Here is a 15,745-nt window from a genome sequence, read left to right on the forward strand (position 1 = left end):
TATCTGTCATTTAAGTTCTCTGAATTTAAGCAACTTCTACATTAAACTTTCAGACTTGACCATTTTCTAAATATAATCCTGAGCACTAAAATCCCAGGGAAGTTCACACTTTACAAACATATATTCTGTGTCTATTTAATTTACATCTATTTCAACATTTTCCATGTAAGAGAAGGAATAAAAGAATGTTATGGAACTTCTCAAAGAAGAAACTATTGACTGAGAATGAGACAGGATAAATATCTATTTTGAGATTAAACCAGTAAATTTTAATTGAATTATGGGTTCCAACCTGGTGTAAGTTCCATGGGCCAGCTGTCAGCCTGTATACTGGGAAGCCTGTGGAATTTCATAACACCTTCTACATTCCACAAAGGCATCAGAGATGGGTGCTGCCAATTTATTCTGATGCCAACACTGAAAGCCAGGCATGCTGTGGAAAGTGCCAGCATGAAGGCAAAAGATCTACTCCAAAATATTTAAATATGACTTTTGAAATAAAGACTGAAACAGTAATCTCATAAAATAGATACTTAATTGATATTATTTTCACCATTTAGCCACATTGATCAGCACCATTTCACTTTATATTATTGTTACCTCTTTTACGTATTCACTAAGACAACGCATCCTTTCTATCATAATGTGCATCTGAAGTTACCTACCCCTCTGATACCAAATGCCAGAATACATAGTTTTCAGCTAAGTTAACCTAGCTTATACATCCATATTCCTTAAATATAATTCCCAATTCCCAGGGAGTTCTAGTGACTTAGAGACATAAACAGGAGCATCTATATTCTAAATACGATTGTGCATAGTCAAGCTCTCTTCAGAAACTCACCAGGACCACCAGACTCAAAAACAGTTACTTTCCCCAAGCAGTAATGCTAATCAACACCTCCACCCACTAACCCATCCCAGAACATTCCTGCCCACCACTACTTTATCATTTCCTATCAGAGTCACCTTTTGTACAGACAGTCCTGTACCTAGCATTACTTTATGTACATACAATCAATCTATTTATATTTGCTGTCTTATATATTGATATTTATTGTGCTTTTTTATTCTTTTGTTCTTTATCTTGGGGTTTTTTTGCGCTGCATTGGTTCCAGAGTAAAAATTATTTTGTTCTCCTTTACACTTCTATACTGGAAATGACATTAACTAATCTTGCATCTTGAATTGATTGAATCATAAATCAATAAATGTCAAAAGTGATTAGATAGAACAAGGAATCCTTGTTAGAACAAGGAATAAGTCAATAAACATGGAAAATTACTTGTGTATTGGATCTAAGAAGAGTTTGCATGATAGAATAACATTTAATTCATGGAAAAGTAATACACCTTTTTATTGATATAATTATACATTTTAGCTAAATACCAGCTGTTGTGTGGAAATCAAGGTCCTGGTTATACCATTGACTTTGGAACCGGAAAACCTGTTGGTAAGTAGAGGTGTTCCATTGTTAAATATGCCATAAAGTCCTTATAAAATATTTCATTTTGGTAGCTTTTGTATTAAAAAAATTTCATGGGAATCCATGATTAATTGTAAATCAAGAATCTCACACAATATGTAATCCCCATCTCCTAAAATCTTGGGAATTATGCTTCTCTGTTACACTGATACTCCAATGATGAGGGAGGGGAATAAGTTACAGGAAACAGTCACTACGCTAAAAAATCAAAGAACAAGAAAGTCTTAAGCCCAATTTAGACTAAAGCTGCTCTTGGGAACTGAATAAATTTACTCTGAAATCCTCCAACCCAACTGGATTAAGTTGCTGTTGAACGCAGCAGGCCAGGCAGCATCTCTAGGAAGCGGTACAGTCGACGCTTCAGGCTGTACCTCTTCCTAGAGATGCTGCCTGGCCTGCTGCATTCACCAGCAACTTTGATGTGTGTTGCTTGAATTTCCAGCATCTGCAGAATTCCTCTTGTCTGGATTCTACATTGTAATGATTTCAATATAGCATAAAACCAGGAAAGGTGTAAAAACAAATGTTCAATGAGAGCTCAACTACTGGTCCAAGTTATGAAGACAAAACTGGACTATAAGTATGAGTCATCTCTGTTGGTAAGATGCGTGTGAGGTGACTTGAAAGATAATATAGTTTGCTATTTATTTCGTTTCAAGGGAATTTCCAATTTATTTTCAAATATGCTACTGGAAATGCTCAAAACGTAAATATTTTTGTAAGTATGATTCATCATAGTTGTTTGAGATTACTTGTTTAAAAAAAGGCTGAAATTTTTGTAAAGCTATGGGAACAGTCTTGTGAGGTTCTTCTCTTCTTCCTTTCAAAATGACAACACAGCCTTTGTTTAAAATAGCTATTTAACCCCAGAAACAAAGAGAGTTGGTCTCATTTTTTTTACAAATAGAAAGATATCACTTAAATGAAATAAAGAAACATTTTGCTTCATTACAAATTAGCAACATAGTGAAAAAAAGGTTTTCATAACTTATAAATGAAATTATTATTGATTATGATAGTTTTTACTTGTTGAGATTCCTTAACACACAAACATAAGTTAGCTAGAATGCTTTTGAAGCGTTGGAAATCTTGAAGCATGCTTTGTCTGTTTTCCTTTAGTAATACATTAATAAGTGCAGATCAGATTGCCTCTTAAAGCAGTTCAGCCATTCAATAACTTAGCAGATGTTCTGTAATTTACCTCCATATTCCAAAATTTGCTTAAAAAGACATTATCTCAGATGTAAAATTAACAATAAAGTTAGCATTAATTGATACTAATCTCCAATCTGCTAATTAAATTTGCTGACAATACTACACTGATTGACCTAATCTCAAATAATAATGATGCAGCTGACAGAGAAGTCCAGCACCCTGACACAGTCGTGTCAAGCAAACAACCTCTCCTTCAATGTCACAAAAACAAAGGAGCTGGTTGTGGACTGCAGGAGGAATGGAGACACAGGCTTTTGAGCACCTTCTCCCTTGTAGTAGTAATTGATGTTTGTGAAAATGAATTTCTAATCACATCTGTGTTCTGCATGTTTCTTGTCTATACCCTTTGGAACAGGGGTTCCCAACCCTTTTTTATGCCATGGACCCCTTAAATTATCCGAAGCTTCCATGCACCTCAGGCTAGGAACCCCTGCTTTAGAACGATGTCATTTCCTACACTTCCCAGTAAATTGATCTTGTTTTACTTTATCTTGCTTTAATGTCTTGAAAACTTGTAAGTTCCATGATCTACAGTCAGTGTATGTATAATTTCTCCCGGTAACTAGGACTCCATATTTGTTCCCAATAGATTGTATTGCATTCTCTCCAAGCTATGTTCTTCAAGTTGCTAGTTATTCTTATTTCAGCCTGGAAAATAATGTGTATTAAGTAAAATATTTATAGTTTACAATGCTTTGCAGACTTATTAGCATAGTCTACCTGTTAGTAGGGATGGAGCCAATCATTCTGCCCAAAGTAATCTTTCACTTTCCTTCTAGTTAAATGTTAATGGTTCAAATTTTAAATGCTGATTTTGGTAGCTGTCAGAAGTATTTCTTCAGTACCTAAGCAGTTCTTCTGCTGGTCTTGTTTGAGCATTACCTGACATGAGAGGTTAGCCCTATATGTTATTCCTGAAAAAGTAAAGCAAGATCAAATTTCCCCCCTTTGCTTATATTGTATTCAAGGAACTAAACATTTCAGTCAAACATGATGAAATATTCAGTGAAAGTCACAATAAATACTGTATATAGAGTATTTGGGTCTAAACATAGTTTTCTTATCTCTAGATATTGATGAATGCAGAGAAATCCCAGGCATTTGTGCCAATGGTGTATGCATTAATCAAATTGGAAGCTTCCGCTGTGAGTGTCCAATGGGATTTAGTTACAACGACTTGCTTCTCATCTGTGAAGGTACTGTTGTATTCATTATACAAAGATTTCCAAACGTGATAAGTTGACCTTAGGAGTTCTATCTTGACATGCTAGATATTCTTAAGTTAGTATCTTTAATAACTGTAAACTATATGTATTTATTGATTGCTTAATGTTCAAAAATTCTCACCAGGGTTTGTTAGTGCATTTATAAATTATCCTGTAACGTTTGCAATATGACGTTCACTTTCCACACCAACAAAACACTGCAATCAAACTGCTTTGTTCTAAACGTTCAAATAATCTTTAATATATATTCTATAATGATTGTTACACATTAAAGCATATTTGATATTTGGAGCACAAGTTAACATTTTGAAATGAGAAAATCTACAGATCTGTGTATGTTGCTAACATTTTGAAAATCATGCTTAAAAAATAAAGGAGGATGGGAACTCCTGATGCCATATCCTTTTACCTGGCAATTTGAATTGAATGGGAAGCTGTAAAAGACACCATTTCAGAGAAGATAATTGTAAATTATTTCTCTTTCCAGTGGAAAAGAAATGTTGGGCAAGCTGGACTTGTGTTATTTTCTTTTCCTTGAAGAAAATAATTTCATATTTTGCACTAATTTAGAGATATTGCAATCAAAGCAGCTGACTTTCATTTGATGAAATTAGTTTGCTTAGTTGATGAAAAAGAACTAAAGAAATCAATTATGTTGTGAGATATTTGTTCGATTATATGGCCATAGAGCTGGTGAAGGTGCATCAAGTTGTATTGGATCAGTGGATTCAACCTGCCTGAATTGTTTTTTACATTTGTAGTAACAAGTTATTCATCTCGCATCGAATATAAAAACAGAAAATGTGGGAAATACTCAACAAGTCAGATCACATCTGTGGGAAGAGGAATAGAGTTAATTTTTTGGGTCAAAGACCCTTGTGCTGTTCATATTGTATACTAGATTTTAAAAGTCCTAAATCAACATATTATTAAAAATTTTACTATCTTAGTCTATCTGTCAGAAAGACAATGAAAACAAAAAAAAAGTTCATATCCAAGGTTATATTTAGCTCAAGGTAAACCAAAGTGAGATATTAAGAGGAAAATGTTGACTTTTTCAAATAATAATTTCATTTAAGTACTACATTACCAGAATTGACCACAGAATTCTTTAGCACATAAATCCAGTAGTCTCTGAATGGTGATTGAACCACGGTTTCTAATAGTGCAGTTCATTGGCAAGTAATGTTTTCGGCCTGAGGATTTGATGGTACCTCCTGACTTTTCAGACATTAAATGGAAGTCTAAGCCTCCGATATAGTGACATGGAGGATGTGTGTCATTGCCTGCTGAAGATCTATGCTGCCACTATATGTGATATCTCAATAAAGAAAATCCACTGCCCAGCCTAAATAAAATGGTAGGCTCTGTAGATGTGAGTGAAGGACCTGGATGCCAGTTTGCTGCCTCCTGCTGGCCCCACTCAGGAAAAGCTTCCTTTCTGATTTCCCAGTCACTTTATTTCAGATCATATTCTTATTAATTGGATTACCCCTTGTTGCCTATATTCTGTGGCATCTTCCTTCTCAGTTGTCTCTCAGTGCCAAACCATCAATCTTCCTGATTGTACCTTTCACCTTCTTCTTCAAATATGTATGCAAGGACCATTCTAGCAATACAGCAGCTTCAAATTCTGAGTCGCGTCACTGAGGCTGCCAGACAACCCTTCACTGATGAGATGTGTAAAGGATAACCAGCAGCCTGATATCTGCAGCAAGGTGATTTCGTTTGAATATATTCAGAGACCCCAATATCAGATATGCCCACAATCTTAACATCTGAGCCTCTGTGTTCCAGAGTCCCATGTTCATTCCAGTTGGGAATGTTTAGGCTAGATTTCAGAAACTTGCTCCATTCTGAGTATTGTGTGTTTTTTATGTTTCTGGTTTAAATTGAATTTCAATAATCTGGCGCTATAAACAGAAAAGCCACACTCAGGTTGGAGGAACAACACCTTATATTCCGTCTGGGTAGCCTCCAACCTGATGGCATGAACATTGACTTCTCTAACTTCCGCTAAGGCCCCACCTCCCCCTCGTACCCCATCTGTTACTCATTTTTATGCACACATTCTTTCTCTCACTCTCCTTTTTCTCCCTGTGTCCCTCTGAATATACCTCTTGCCCATCCTCTGGGTCACCCCCCGCTTGTCTTTCTTCCCGGACCTCCTGTCCCATGATCCTCTCGTATCCCCTTTTGCCTATCACCTGTCCAGCTCTCGGCTCTATCCCTCCCCCTCCTGTCTTCTCCTATCATTTTGCATCTCCCCCTCCCCCTCCAGCTTTCAAATCCCTTACTCACTCTTCCTTCAGTTAGTCCTGACGAAGGGTCTCGGCCTGAAACGTCGACTGCGCCTCTTCCTATAGATGCTGCCTGGCCTGCTGCGTTCACCAGCAACTTTGATGTATGTTACTATTTTAAGGTCTGGGTTTCCTATTGTACTGTAGAGTTAAGTTTTATGTTGACAATATTCCAATAAAGCTTGTAATTTTAGCTTTTAAATGTCATTACAGAGTCACTGACAGTAATATGATCACTGGTGCTATTGATTTTATTTCAGATATTGATGAATGCAGTAATGGTGACATTCTTTGCCAAAGAAATGCAGATTGTATTAATATTCCCGGCAGTTATCGTTGTGAATGTTCTGCTGGATATAAATTAGCACAAAATGGAGCTTGCATTGGTAAGATTATGTTCAGTAAAGCAGATTTTATTGAAAATTACATTTATTAGCAGGAGCCTATAATAATATATCAGCAAGCAAATTGGTAAAAGTGGCTATTACCATTATTACTTCTTGCATTTATCACATCCCAATCATGGAAAAGATATCCCTATGAGTGTTCCTCAGAGGTATATGGGGAAAAAAGTGTTAAACAAATGATGTATTCAGTTTATTGAGAGGGTTCCCACAGCAAGGGCTAAAGCAGCTGATGGAAATGGTGGTACAAGAGTAAGATGCACAGGAATTCCAATTTGTATCTTGAAAAAGACTTCAGAAATAGAGAGAAATTAGGCCAAAAAGGAACTTCAACATATACTTCAGAAATTTAATGAAGTATTGAGGGACTGGATAAGCAAACAGCATAGCACAGCAGTACAGAGGAAAACAAATGTTATCAGTTTGAAGTAGAATAACTTCACTGCTCTTTTCCTTATATTTACATTGCTACTACCTTTTTCCCCTGATTATTTTGTCACTAGTAGTATCAGGTGATGAAGATGATATGAAGTCAGAAACTCAGTTCAGGATTGGTTCAGTTTGCAGCATCTAGTGTGAAGAAACTGAAATTAGTGACAAGGTTTTGAGGCATCAGCTGAAGATAAAGGTTTTATTCCTGTCTGTGTTTAACTGGATGAAATTGTAATGTCCAAAACTCAAGAAGAGAATTAGGAGGACCGGGAGTGGGGGTGGTGGTGGCATGAAAGTCCTTGGCAAGAAGAATTAAAGAGAATCCGAAGGCAGTCTATACATATGTCAAGAGCAGGAGGATAACTAGGGAGAGGGTAGGGCCACTCAAGGATAAAGGAGGGCACACGTGCTCAGAGGATGAAGATGTAGGAAAGGTCCTAAATGAGTACCTCGTTTCTGTCTGCTCCAAAGAACAAGGATGTGAAGGGTAGTGAGATCAGTGTGGTGCATGCTAATGTGCTCAGACATTTTGAGATAATGGAAGAGGTGATGTTGGTCTCATAAAGAGTATTAAGGTAGATGAGTCCACAGGACCTGATGGGATATACCCATGTTATTGAGAGAGGAAAGAGATGAAAATGCTGAAGCCTTGACCAAGATTTTTATGACTTCTCTAGATGCAGATGATGCCCTGGAGACTGGTGATTAGCTATGTTGTTCCTTTGTTCAAGAAGGGAAATAAGGCTGCTCCCAGAAATTGTAGATCAATGAGTCTCATGTCAGTGGTACTGAAGCTATTGGAGAGGATTCTTAAGGACAGGGTTTATGAGCAATTGGAAAACCATGATCTAATTAGGGACAGTAAGCATAGCTTTGTTTGGGGCAAGTCTTGTGTTACTAACTTGATTGAGGTTTTGAGGAGCTGACGAAGGTAATTGATAAAGCTAGAGCAGTGAATGTTGTTGACATAGATTTTCGTAAGGCATTCGACAAAGTCTGTCATGGTAAGCTGATCCAGAAAGTTAAGATGCATGGGATCCACAGTGCATTGGCTGTTTGGATTCAGAATTAGCTTGTTGAAAAGGAATAACATAAGATGGTATGAGGTCAAAAGTTGTTAACTAGAAATGTGGGAATGGGGTTAAGAAAGTGTAATGACCTGGAAGGGGTCAATTATTTGAAATGTTCTTTTTTCTATCATTACCAAAAATTGTTCAACATGATTCTCTTAGATCGTAATGAGTGCCTGGAAATTCCAAATGTCTGCAGCCATGGTGACTGTATTGATCTAAGAGGAGGTTATCGATGTATATGTCATAATGGCTTCAAGCCAACTCCTGATCAGACCATGTGCATGGGTAAGTGAGGCTTTAAGCATTGTTATCAGCATCAGGGTTAATGGTATGTTGTTTCATCACTGTGAATGTTAACAGATATGAAATGCATTAGTGAGCATCTATGTATGTACCAGCTAAAGTCGCTTGTAAACAGAGCAGCACGTAAATGATTTCATATTAAGCAAGTAAAGAAGAAACTAATAATGCATAACAAATTGATTAAGAAAAAATCAAGTATTCTAAAAGAACAGAAATAAACACCAGCCAAACAATGAGCAGATTTATTTATGTTTGTGAAACAAAAGATGCAACAGCTATTTGTTCTTTCACTTTTAACATAACGCTTGGCTTTTTTTTTGCAGCACAAATGCTTACCAGGTTATACAATATGGATTATGTAATAAACTAGTTAACAGAATAATTTAACATTTACAGATATCGATGAATGTGAACGACAGCCTTGCGGAAATGGAACCTGCAAGAACACTGTGGGATCTTACAATTGTCTCTGTTTCCCAGGATTTGAGTTAACTCACAATAATGACTGCACGGGTGAGGCACAAACTAACAGTGGGGCTTCTAATGAGACTGTTTCTTTTGCAAAATGCTGTTAATTTAGTCTTGATTAATCCATAATTATTAAAAAGCAAGTTGCCTTAACAATGTTCAGCAAACGTCAATTTTGACTTGTAGGAATCTATAAATTACTAAGATATTAATAGGCAAATGTCACATAAGTTGAAATTATTAAGATGTGTTTTTACATATATCACATATTTCCAGCAAATAATGCAGGTGGTTATAAACAACACAAATTATAGAGTTGTTAATAGAAAACAAGACAAGATTTAACACTTAATCTAGAGTACCTCTTTCCTTTTGGGTGTATTGCTGTGTACCAGACTCTCAGGATTTGTGGGGAATTGTACAGCATCTGCCACATTAAATGGTACTGAGGAATGTACTTAACTGTCATATGGAATAATTGTAGTATTTTCATGGGAAATATTCCTCAGAAGGGTTTTGCCCTCTTAGACTAAGAAATTCCTCAGAAATTGAGTGGAGAAACAATGTTTATGCATAAATAATGTTTCTACAAAGTAACATTAACAAAGTAATACCAAAGAAATTCCTAGCCAATAGTCTGTTAGCTGATATTAAAAATTCCTTTGTGCTTCTTTTTCTTCATACCTTTTACTTTCCTCTGCTACTGGAATCTGAAACTACACTTTCAGTTGGTAGAAACTGTCTTGACAACAAAGTTTTCACTCAATAGATTTAATGATGCCATGCTAAGAATTTTATATTTACATTTCCAGTTAGCAAATTTGTTGTACCTCTTCTACTTGGAACTCCAGTGTTCCAACATTGGACTTTTACTTCACTTTTTATTCTCAAACAAATAATAAACTATGGTAAGAAAGCTATTTGATAAATAAGAGAGAATGCACACTATTTTCATTGAAAGTATTTCCCATCACTCACACAGATACCGATGAATGTACCACCCTGTTTGGCCAAGTCTGTAGAAATGGGCAATGTTTTAATAGCATTGGCTCCTTCCAGTGTCTATGTCAGGAAGGCTACGAGCTTACACCTGACAGGAAGAACTGTATGGGTGAGTATCCATTATTGACTTACACTCATTTTGAGAAATATTATTCTGCACATGGCTTACAAATACATTTCTGCTTATTTTCTGGAAAGATATCAATGAATGTGTGTTGTCTCCTACATCATGTGCTCCTGGAACCTGCCAGAACCTCGATGGTGCATACAGATGTATCTGCCCATCAGGATATGAAGTGCAGAGTGAAAACTGTATAGGTGAGGATAATACTATGCTTCCTACATTTTATAAATGATAAGGCTTATATACAACTACTTAAGTTTATGAATCTATGTACCTTTGAACTGTTTCAAATGCTGGAAATGAAAAATGCATGAAGTGAACTGTTACAAATATTCAATTGACCTGTATAATTATAAAAACTTTTGATGAGAATTGCCAATTTTGACAATATATTTCATTAACATTACAAAGATATACACTGAATGAATGTCTATTGAAGGTTGTAGCATTGAATGGTTTTTTTTTCGGAACCTGTGCCCTCCATATTGCTGACCTTATCTAAAGCTATCCACTAATTCACATAATACTATCTGTAATGTTACTCTTATTTAGTAAAATAACTTTCCCTGTTCTGTAGATATAAATGAATGTGAAGAAGATCCTAATATCTGTCAGTTTGGTGATTGTGTGAATACTGCTGGCAGTTTCCAATGTGTTTGCCGTCCAGGCTTTATCCTCTCGGAGAATGGGCGTAGATGCTTTGGTAAGTTGGCATTTGTTTCCATTATGCTCATTTGGATATTTCTGTGGGTGCTAAAGGTATGTGTTCAGTTTGTGCGTTCTCTTTTGTGTATTAGAACTTAGTACAGCACAGTACAGGCCCTATGGCCCATGAAGTTTTGCCGACTATTTAATGTGCTCCAAGGTCAATCTAACTCTTCCCTCCCAAATAGCCCTCCAATTTTTCTTTCATCCATATGCCCATCTAAGAGTCTCTTGAATGTCCCTAATATATCTGTCTCTATCACCACCCCTGCCCGTGTGTTCTAGGCACTTACCACTCTCTGGGGGGCGGTGGAGGGGAGAAAACTACCTCTGACATCCTCCCTATACTTTCCTCCAATCACCTAAAAGTGTGTCCTATCATATTAGCGATTGCCACCCTGGGAAAAAGGTGCTGGCTACCCACTCTATCTCTGTCTTTTACGTTATACACTTCAATCTAGTCTCCTCTCCTCCTTCATTCCAAAATGAAAAGCCCTAGCTTGCTCAACCTTTCCTCATGGGACACATTCTCTATCAAGGCAGCATTATTGTAAATTTACTCTGCACCCTCTCTAAAGCTTCCAGATCCTTCCTATCATGAGATGACCAGAAGTGAACACCATAATTGAAGTGTGGTCTAACCAGAGTTTTATACAGCTGCAACTTTACCTCGCAGATCTTGAACTCAATCACCCAACTAACAAAGCCCACGCACCATATACCCTTTTTAAACACCCTATCAACTTGCATGGCAACATTGGATTTAGGCCCTAATATCCATCTGTTCCTCTCCATTACTAAGACTCCGCCACTAAACTTGTACTCTGCTATCATTCGACCTCCCAAAGATCATCACTTCAGACATTACTGGATTGAACTCCATCTGCCTCTTCTCCGCCCAGTTCTACAACCTGATAATGTCCTGTTGCAACCTACAACAACCCTCTACACTATCCACAATTCCACCAACCTTCGTTATTTCATCTGGAAACTTTTTAACCCACCCTTCCACTTCCTCATCTAAGTAACTTATAAAAATCACAAAGAGCAGGAGACCCTGCAGAACACCACTGGTCGCAAACCTGCTGGCAGAATACACTTCATCTACTATCACCTTTTGCTTTCTGTTGGCAAGCTAATTCTGAATCTTAGAAACAAATAGAGATTTGGTCATGCGTAAAACTGAGGAGTGATTTTGTTAGAAAACTGTTGAAAATTAGATTAAAATAAATGATTTGCATTGAGTCCTGAATTTCCATGGAGTTTTTCCAAATTGCCTACTATATTGATAGAGAAACTCTACAAAATCATCTTTAACCATTTTTTCTTGAAATTCAGTGAACTTGCTGCAGCTAATCTAAATACAAATTTTAGAAATAGAGACCAATTGTTTTTATGTTTTGAGAAGACAGTGTTTAATATTGCACTAGATGTTTGCAAACTGCCTTGTTGTAAGTCTATTGTGAAGGTTATGTTGGTCTAATTTGACTTCCCAGATACACGTGAAAGCTTCTGCTTCACCAAATTTGACAATGGAAAGTGTTCGGTGGCAAAACCTTTCAACACAACTAAAGCAAAGTGCTGTTGCAGTAAGATGCCAGGAGAGGGATGGGGAGATCCATGTGAACTCTGCCCTAAAGATGGTGAAGGTAATGTACTTAGGCTTAATATTGGACCTTGCCCAGTTCAACCTTTACCTTTAGATAACATTAACTGTGGTAGCAATTCTATAGGGACCAACTTGTGGTTTGTTTAACTTCATGCACTGCAATTGCCATTTTCCACCTACATATTGATGAGCTTTCCCTTAATTTCTTCTGCCTTTAAAAATAAATTGGGCACCTTGAGAATGACAGCATGTGTGAATGGCAAGGCATTCTGAGGCTTCTGATGAAATTCTGGGAAAACACTGTAAACTTAGTACTGCTTGATCTCATCTTTGCCTGCAATGCATTCCTTGATGATCATTGGTGCAACTCTCCTCTGTACTGTATCATGTTCCCTTGCTAATTAAATTTTGTAACTAGATTGTGAACATTAATAACAGAATACCACATCAAGAGAAGATCCTACTGATTTAGATGTTATTTAGATGTCAGTCCTGCAAAGAAAATAATGTTACCTAAAAATCAATTCACACAACACTTTATATTTTTCAACAGTAGGCAATCCAAAATTATGTGTATTCCATGTCAAATCGAGGCAATTATTAACTTTCCTTCCAGTTGCAAGTTACCATTTGATGCATTTGCATCAGCTGCAGAAAGGGATAATGCTATTACTGGTGCAGCCCTCCTATTATAAAATGAAGGGAAATTTGGGCTGTTATCCTGGGGCATCTGTTATGTGGCACTACAAGGAAGACATGATCTTAGTCCTTTAGCACTGTTTTGAGAGGCAAGCAAATGAGTGAAATACACCCCTTTTAAGTACTATCTGCCTATTGTCCTGTATCAATCAACACTCCCTAAACCCTCCACCACATGCTCTGATTTTCTATATATCTTGCTGGCCTGGGGCCATCCTGTTCCTTCCTGCCTGTCTTAACTGTCTGTTTCTACCTCACCCAACTTCAAGTGCTTGTTACTTCTTTTAACTCATTCCCAACCTTAAATGCCTTTCTTCAGAATTCCGTTCTCCTCTTATTGTGCCTTAACTGATTTCTCCTTCTTGCTTCACTTGAACCATTAAGTCCTTAGCCGCCATTGAGAGCTCAAGATGTAAATTGATATCAATCAGTTGTGAAATAAATGTAACCTCTTTTACAGTTGCTTTCCTGGATCTGTGTCCATATGGTCATGGGACTATCCCTGGCTTTGGAGAGACGCGTGAAGGTGAGAAAAGCTGAATGTTACTGCAATGTTTATTTATCAACATATTTGCAAGGTTGCCTTAGGGATAAAGCCAGAGAGTGGTAGTAGATGCCTGCCTCTGACTGGATATCTGTGACTACTGGCATGCAACAAGGATTGGTGTTGGTTCCATTGGTGTTTCTCATCCATATTAATTGTTCGGTGATGATATGGTAAACTGGATCAGCAGATTTGCAGATGACACCAAGACTGGGCTGTAGTGGACAGGAAGGAAGGCTATCAAAGCTTGCGGTAGGATCTGTGCCAGCTGGAAAAATGGGCCGAAAGATGGCAGGTGGAATCTGATGCGGTCAAGTGTTTGATGTTGCACTTTGAGAGAACAAACCAGGGTAGGACTTATACCATGAACAGTAGGACACTGAGGAGTGTGGTAAAACAGAGCAATCTGGGAACATAGATCGATAATTACTTGATCAGTGATGACTCTTTATGACCCTGTGATACAAGTAATGCAAGTAGTGGATTACTTGATACCAATCATCCTGAAGTAATTTCAATGGCTGGTGATGGTACACATCAAAACCTCCATTCCTGCCACACTGGACACTCACCAATGTGCTTACCGACAGAACTGCTCTATGTCATAACATCTGCTGTGCACCTGGCCCTGACACACCTATAAAACAAGGACACTTATGTCAGATTGCTGTTTCTGGATTTCATTTCAGCATTCAACACTACTGTTGCACAGACCTTTGTGAATAAACTCCTACTCCTCGGTCGAAATACACCACCGTGCAAATGTGTGTTGGTCGTCCTAACCAACAGGCTCAGATAGGATACACAACCAATCCGCCCCTTCCCATCATCTTCAACATGGGTCCCCCCCCCCCCCAGGGCTGTGTGCTGAGCCCGCTGCTATACACTCTGCTCACACGTGACGACACGGCCAAACACCCGAGTAATCACGTTGTCAAGTTCACCATTGTCACAACAGTGGTGGAGCTCGTCACCAACAAAGAGCCGGCCTGCAAAGAGGAGGTGGAAGAGCCTGAGGCCTGGTGCTAGGCAAATAACCATCTCCTCAATGTCAGCAAGACAAATGAAACGGTTATCGACTTTAGGGGAACTCGCACCATGCGCACACACACGGCCCCCCCCCCCCTTACGTCAGAGGCACAGCAGTGGAAACTGCAAGCTGTTTCAAACTCCTGGGAGTGTATATCTCGCATAAAGTATCATGGTCCCCGAACACATCCTACACAATCAAGAAAGCTCACCAACACCTCTGCTTTCTGAGAAGCTAAAGAGAGCTGAACTAGGCACATCAACACTCACAGATCCACAGTAGAGAGCATCCTAACATGCTGCATCACTGCTTGGTACAGAAGCTGCACTGCAGCATACAGGAGGGCTCTACAACAGGTAACCGAAACTGTCCGGTGCATCACCGGCATCAGCCTACTTGCCATCAAGTGCATGTATGCAGAAGGGTAGAAAAGGCCAGTAATATCATGAAGGATTCCACCCACCTTGCACATGGACTGCTTGTCCCACCCCATCAGGAAAGAGGCTACGTGATATCCATGCCAGGACCACCAGAGTCAAAACCACTTACTTATCCCAAGCAGTAAAGCTGATCAACACCTCCACCCACCACCACGACTATATCATTACCTGTCAGAGTCACCTTATGTACAGACCCAGCATCACTTTATGTACGTACAGTCTGTGTTATTAAGCTACACACACAAAATGTGGAGGAACTCAGCAGACCAGGCAGCATGTATGCCTTCTTGCGGAAGGGTCTGTGCCCGAAATGTTGACCCTACCTTTTTCCGTAGATGCTGCCTGGCCTGCAGTATTCCTCCAGCATTTTGTGTGTGTTGCTTGGATTTCCAGTATCTGCATATTTTCTCTTGTTTATGTCTATGAGCTATCTTATGTATTTATATTTATCGTGTTTTTTTTTTCATTATTGTGTTCTTTATCTTATTGTGTTTTTATTTGAGGCTCTGGATACGGAATAACAATTATTTTGTTCTCCTTTACACTTGTGTACTGGAAATGACAATAAACAATCTTGAATTACGAACAAAAGATCATAGGTTAAGAATGAAAGGTGAAATATTTAAAAGAAATTTCTTCACTCAAAGGGCAGCATGAGTGTGGAATGAGTTGCCAGCAGAAGTAG

The 15,745-nt window shown here is 38.2% G+C and overlaps 1 protein-coding gene across 2 annotated transcripts in view; it reads left to right on the plus strand.

Annotated features, from left to right (window-relative positions):
• LOC134357404 (fibrillin-2) overlaps nt 1-15,745 on the plus strand; it is a 347,942-nt gene that overhangs the window by 282,543 nt on the left and 49,654 nt on the right. For both annotated transcript variants that reach the window (XM_063068953.1, XM_063068954.1), the window contains 10 exons: nt 1,382-1,453; nt 3,772-3,897; nt 6,488-6,613; nt 8,296-8,421; nt 8,836-8,952; nt 9,890-10,018; nt 10,108-10,227; nt 10,611-10,736; nt 12,235-12,387; nt 13,507-13,572. In XM_063068953.1, the coding sequence (XP_062925023.1) occupies nt 1,382-1,453; nt 3,772-3,897; nt 6,488-6,613; nt 8,296-8,421; nt 8,836-8,952; nt 9,890-10,018; nt 10,108-10,227; nt 10,611-10,736; nt 12,235-12,387; nt 13,507-13,572 (1,161 nt within the window). The remainder of the gene's footprint in view (nt 1-1,381; nt 1,454-3,771; nt 3,898-6,487; nt 6,614-8,295; nt 8,422-8,835; nt 8,953-9,889; nt 10,019-10,107; nt 10,228-10,610; nt 10,737-12,234; nt 12,388-13,506; nt 13,573-15,745) is intronic.

The sequence above is a fragment of the Mobula hypostoma genome, chromosome 16 (assembly GCF_963921235.1).
Source record: "Mobula hypostoma chromosome 16, sMobHyp1.1, whole genome shotgun sequence".
Classification (NCBI taxonomy): Eukaryota; Metazoa; Chordata; class Chondrichthyes; order Myliobatiformes; family Myliobatidae; genus Mobula; species Mobula hypostoma.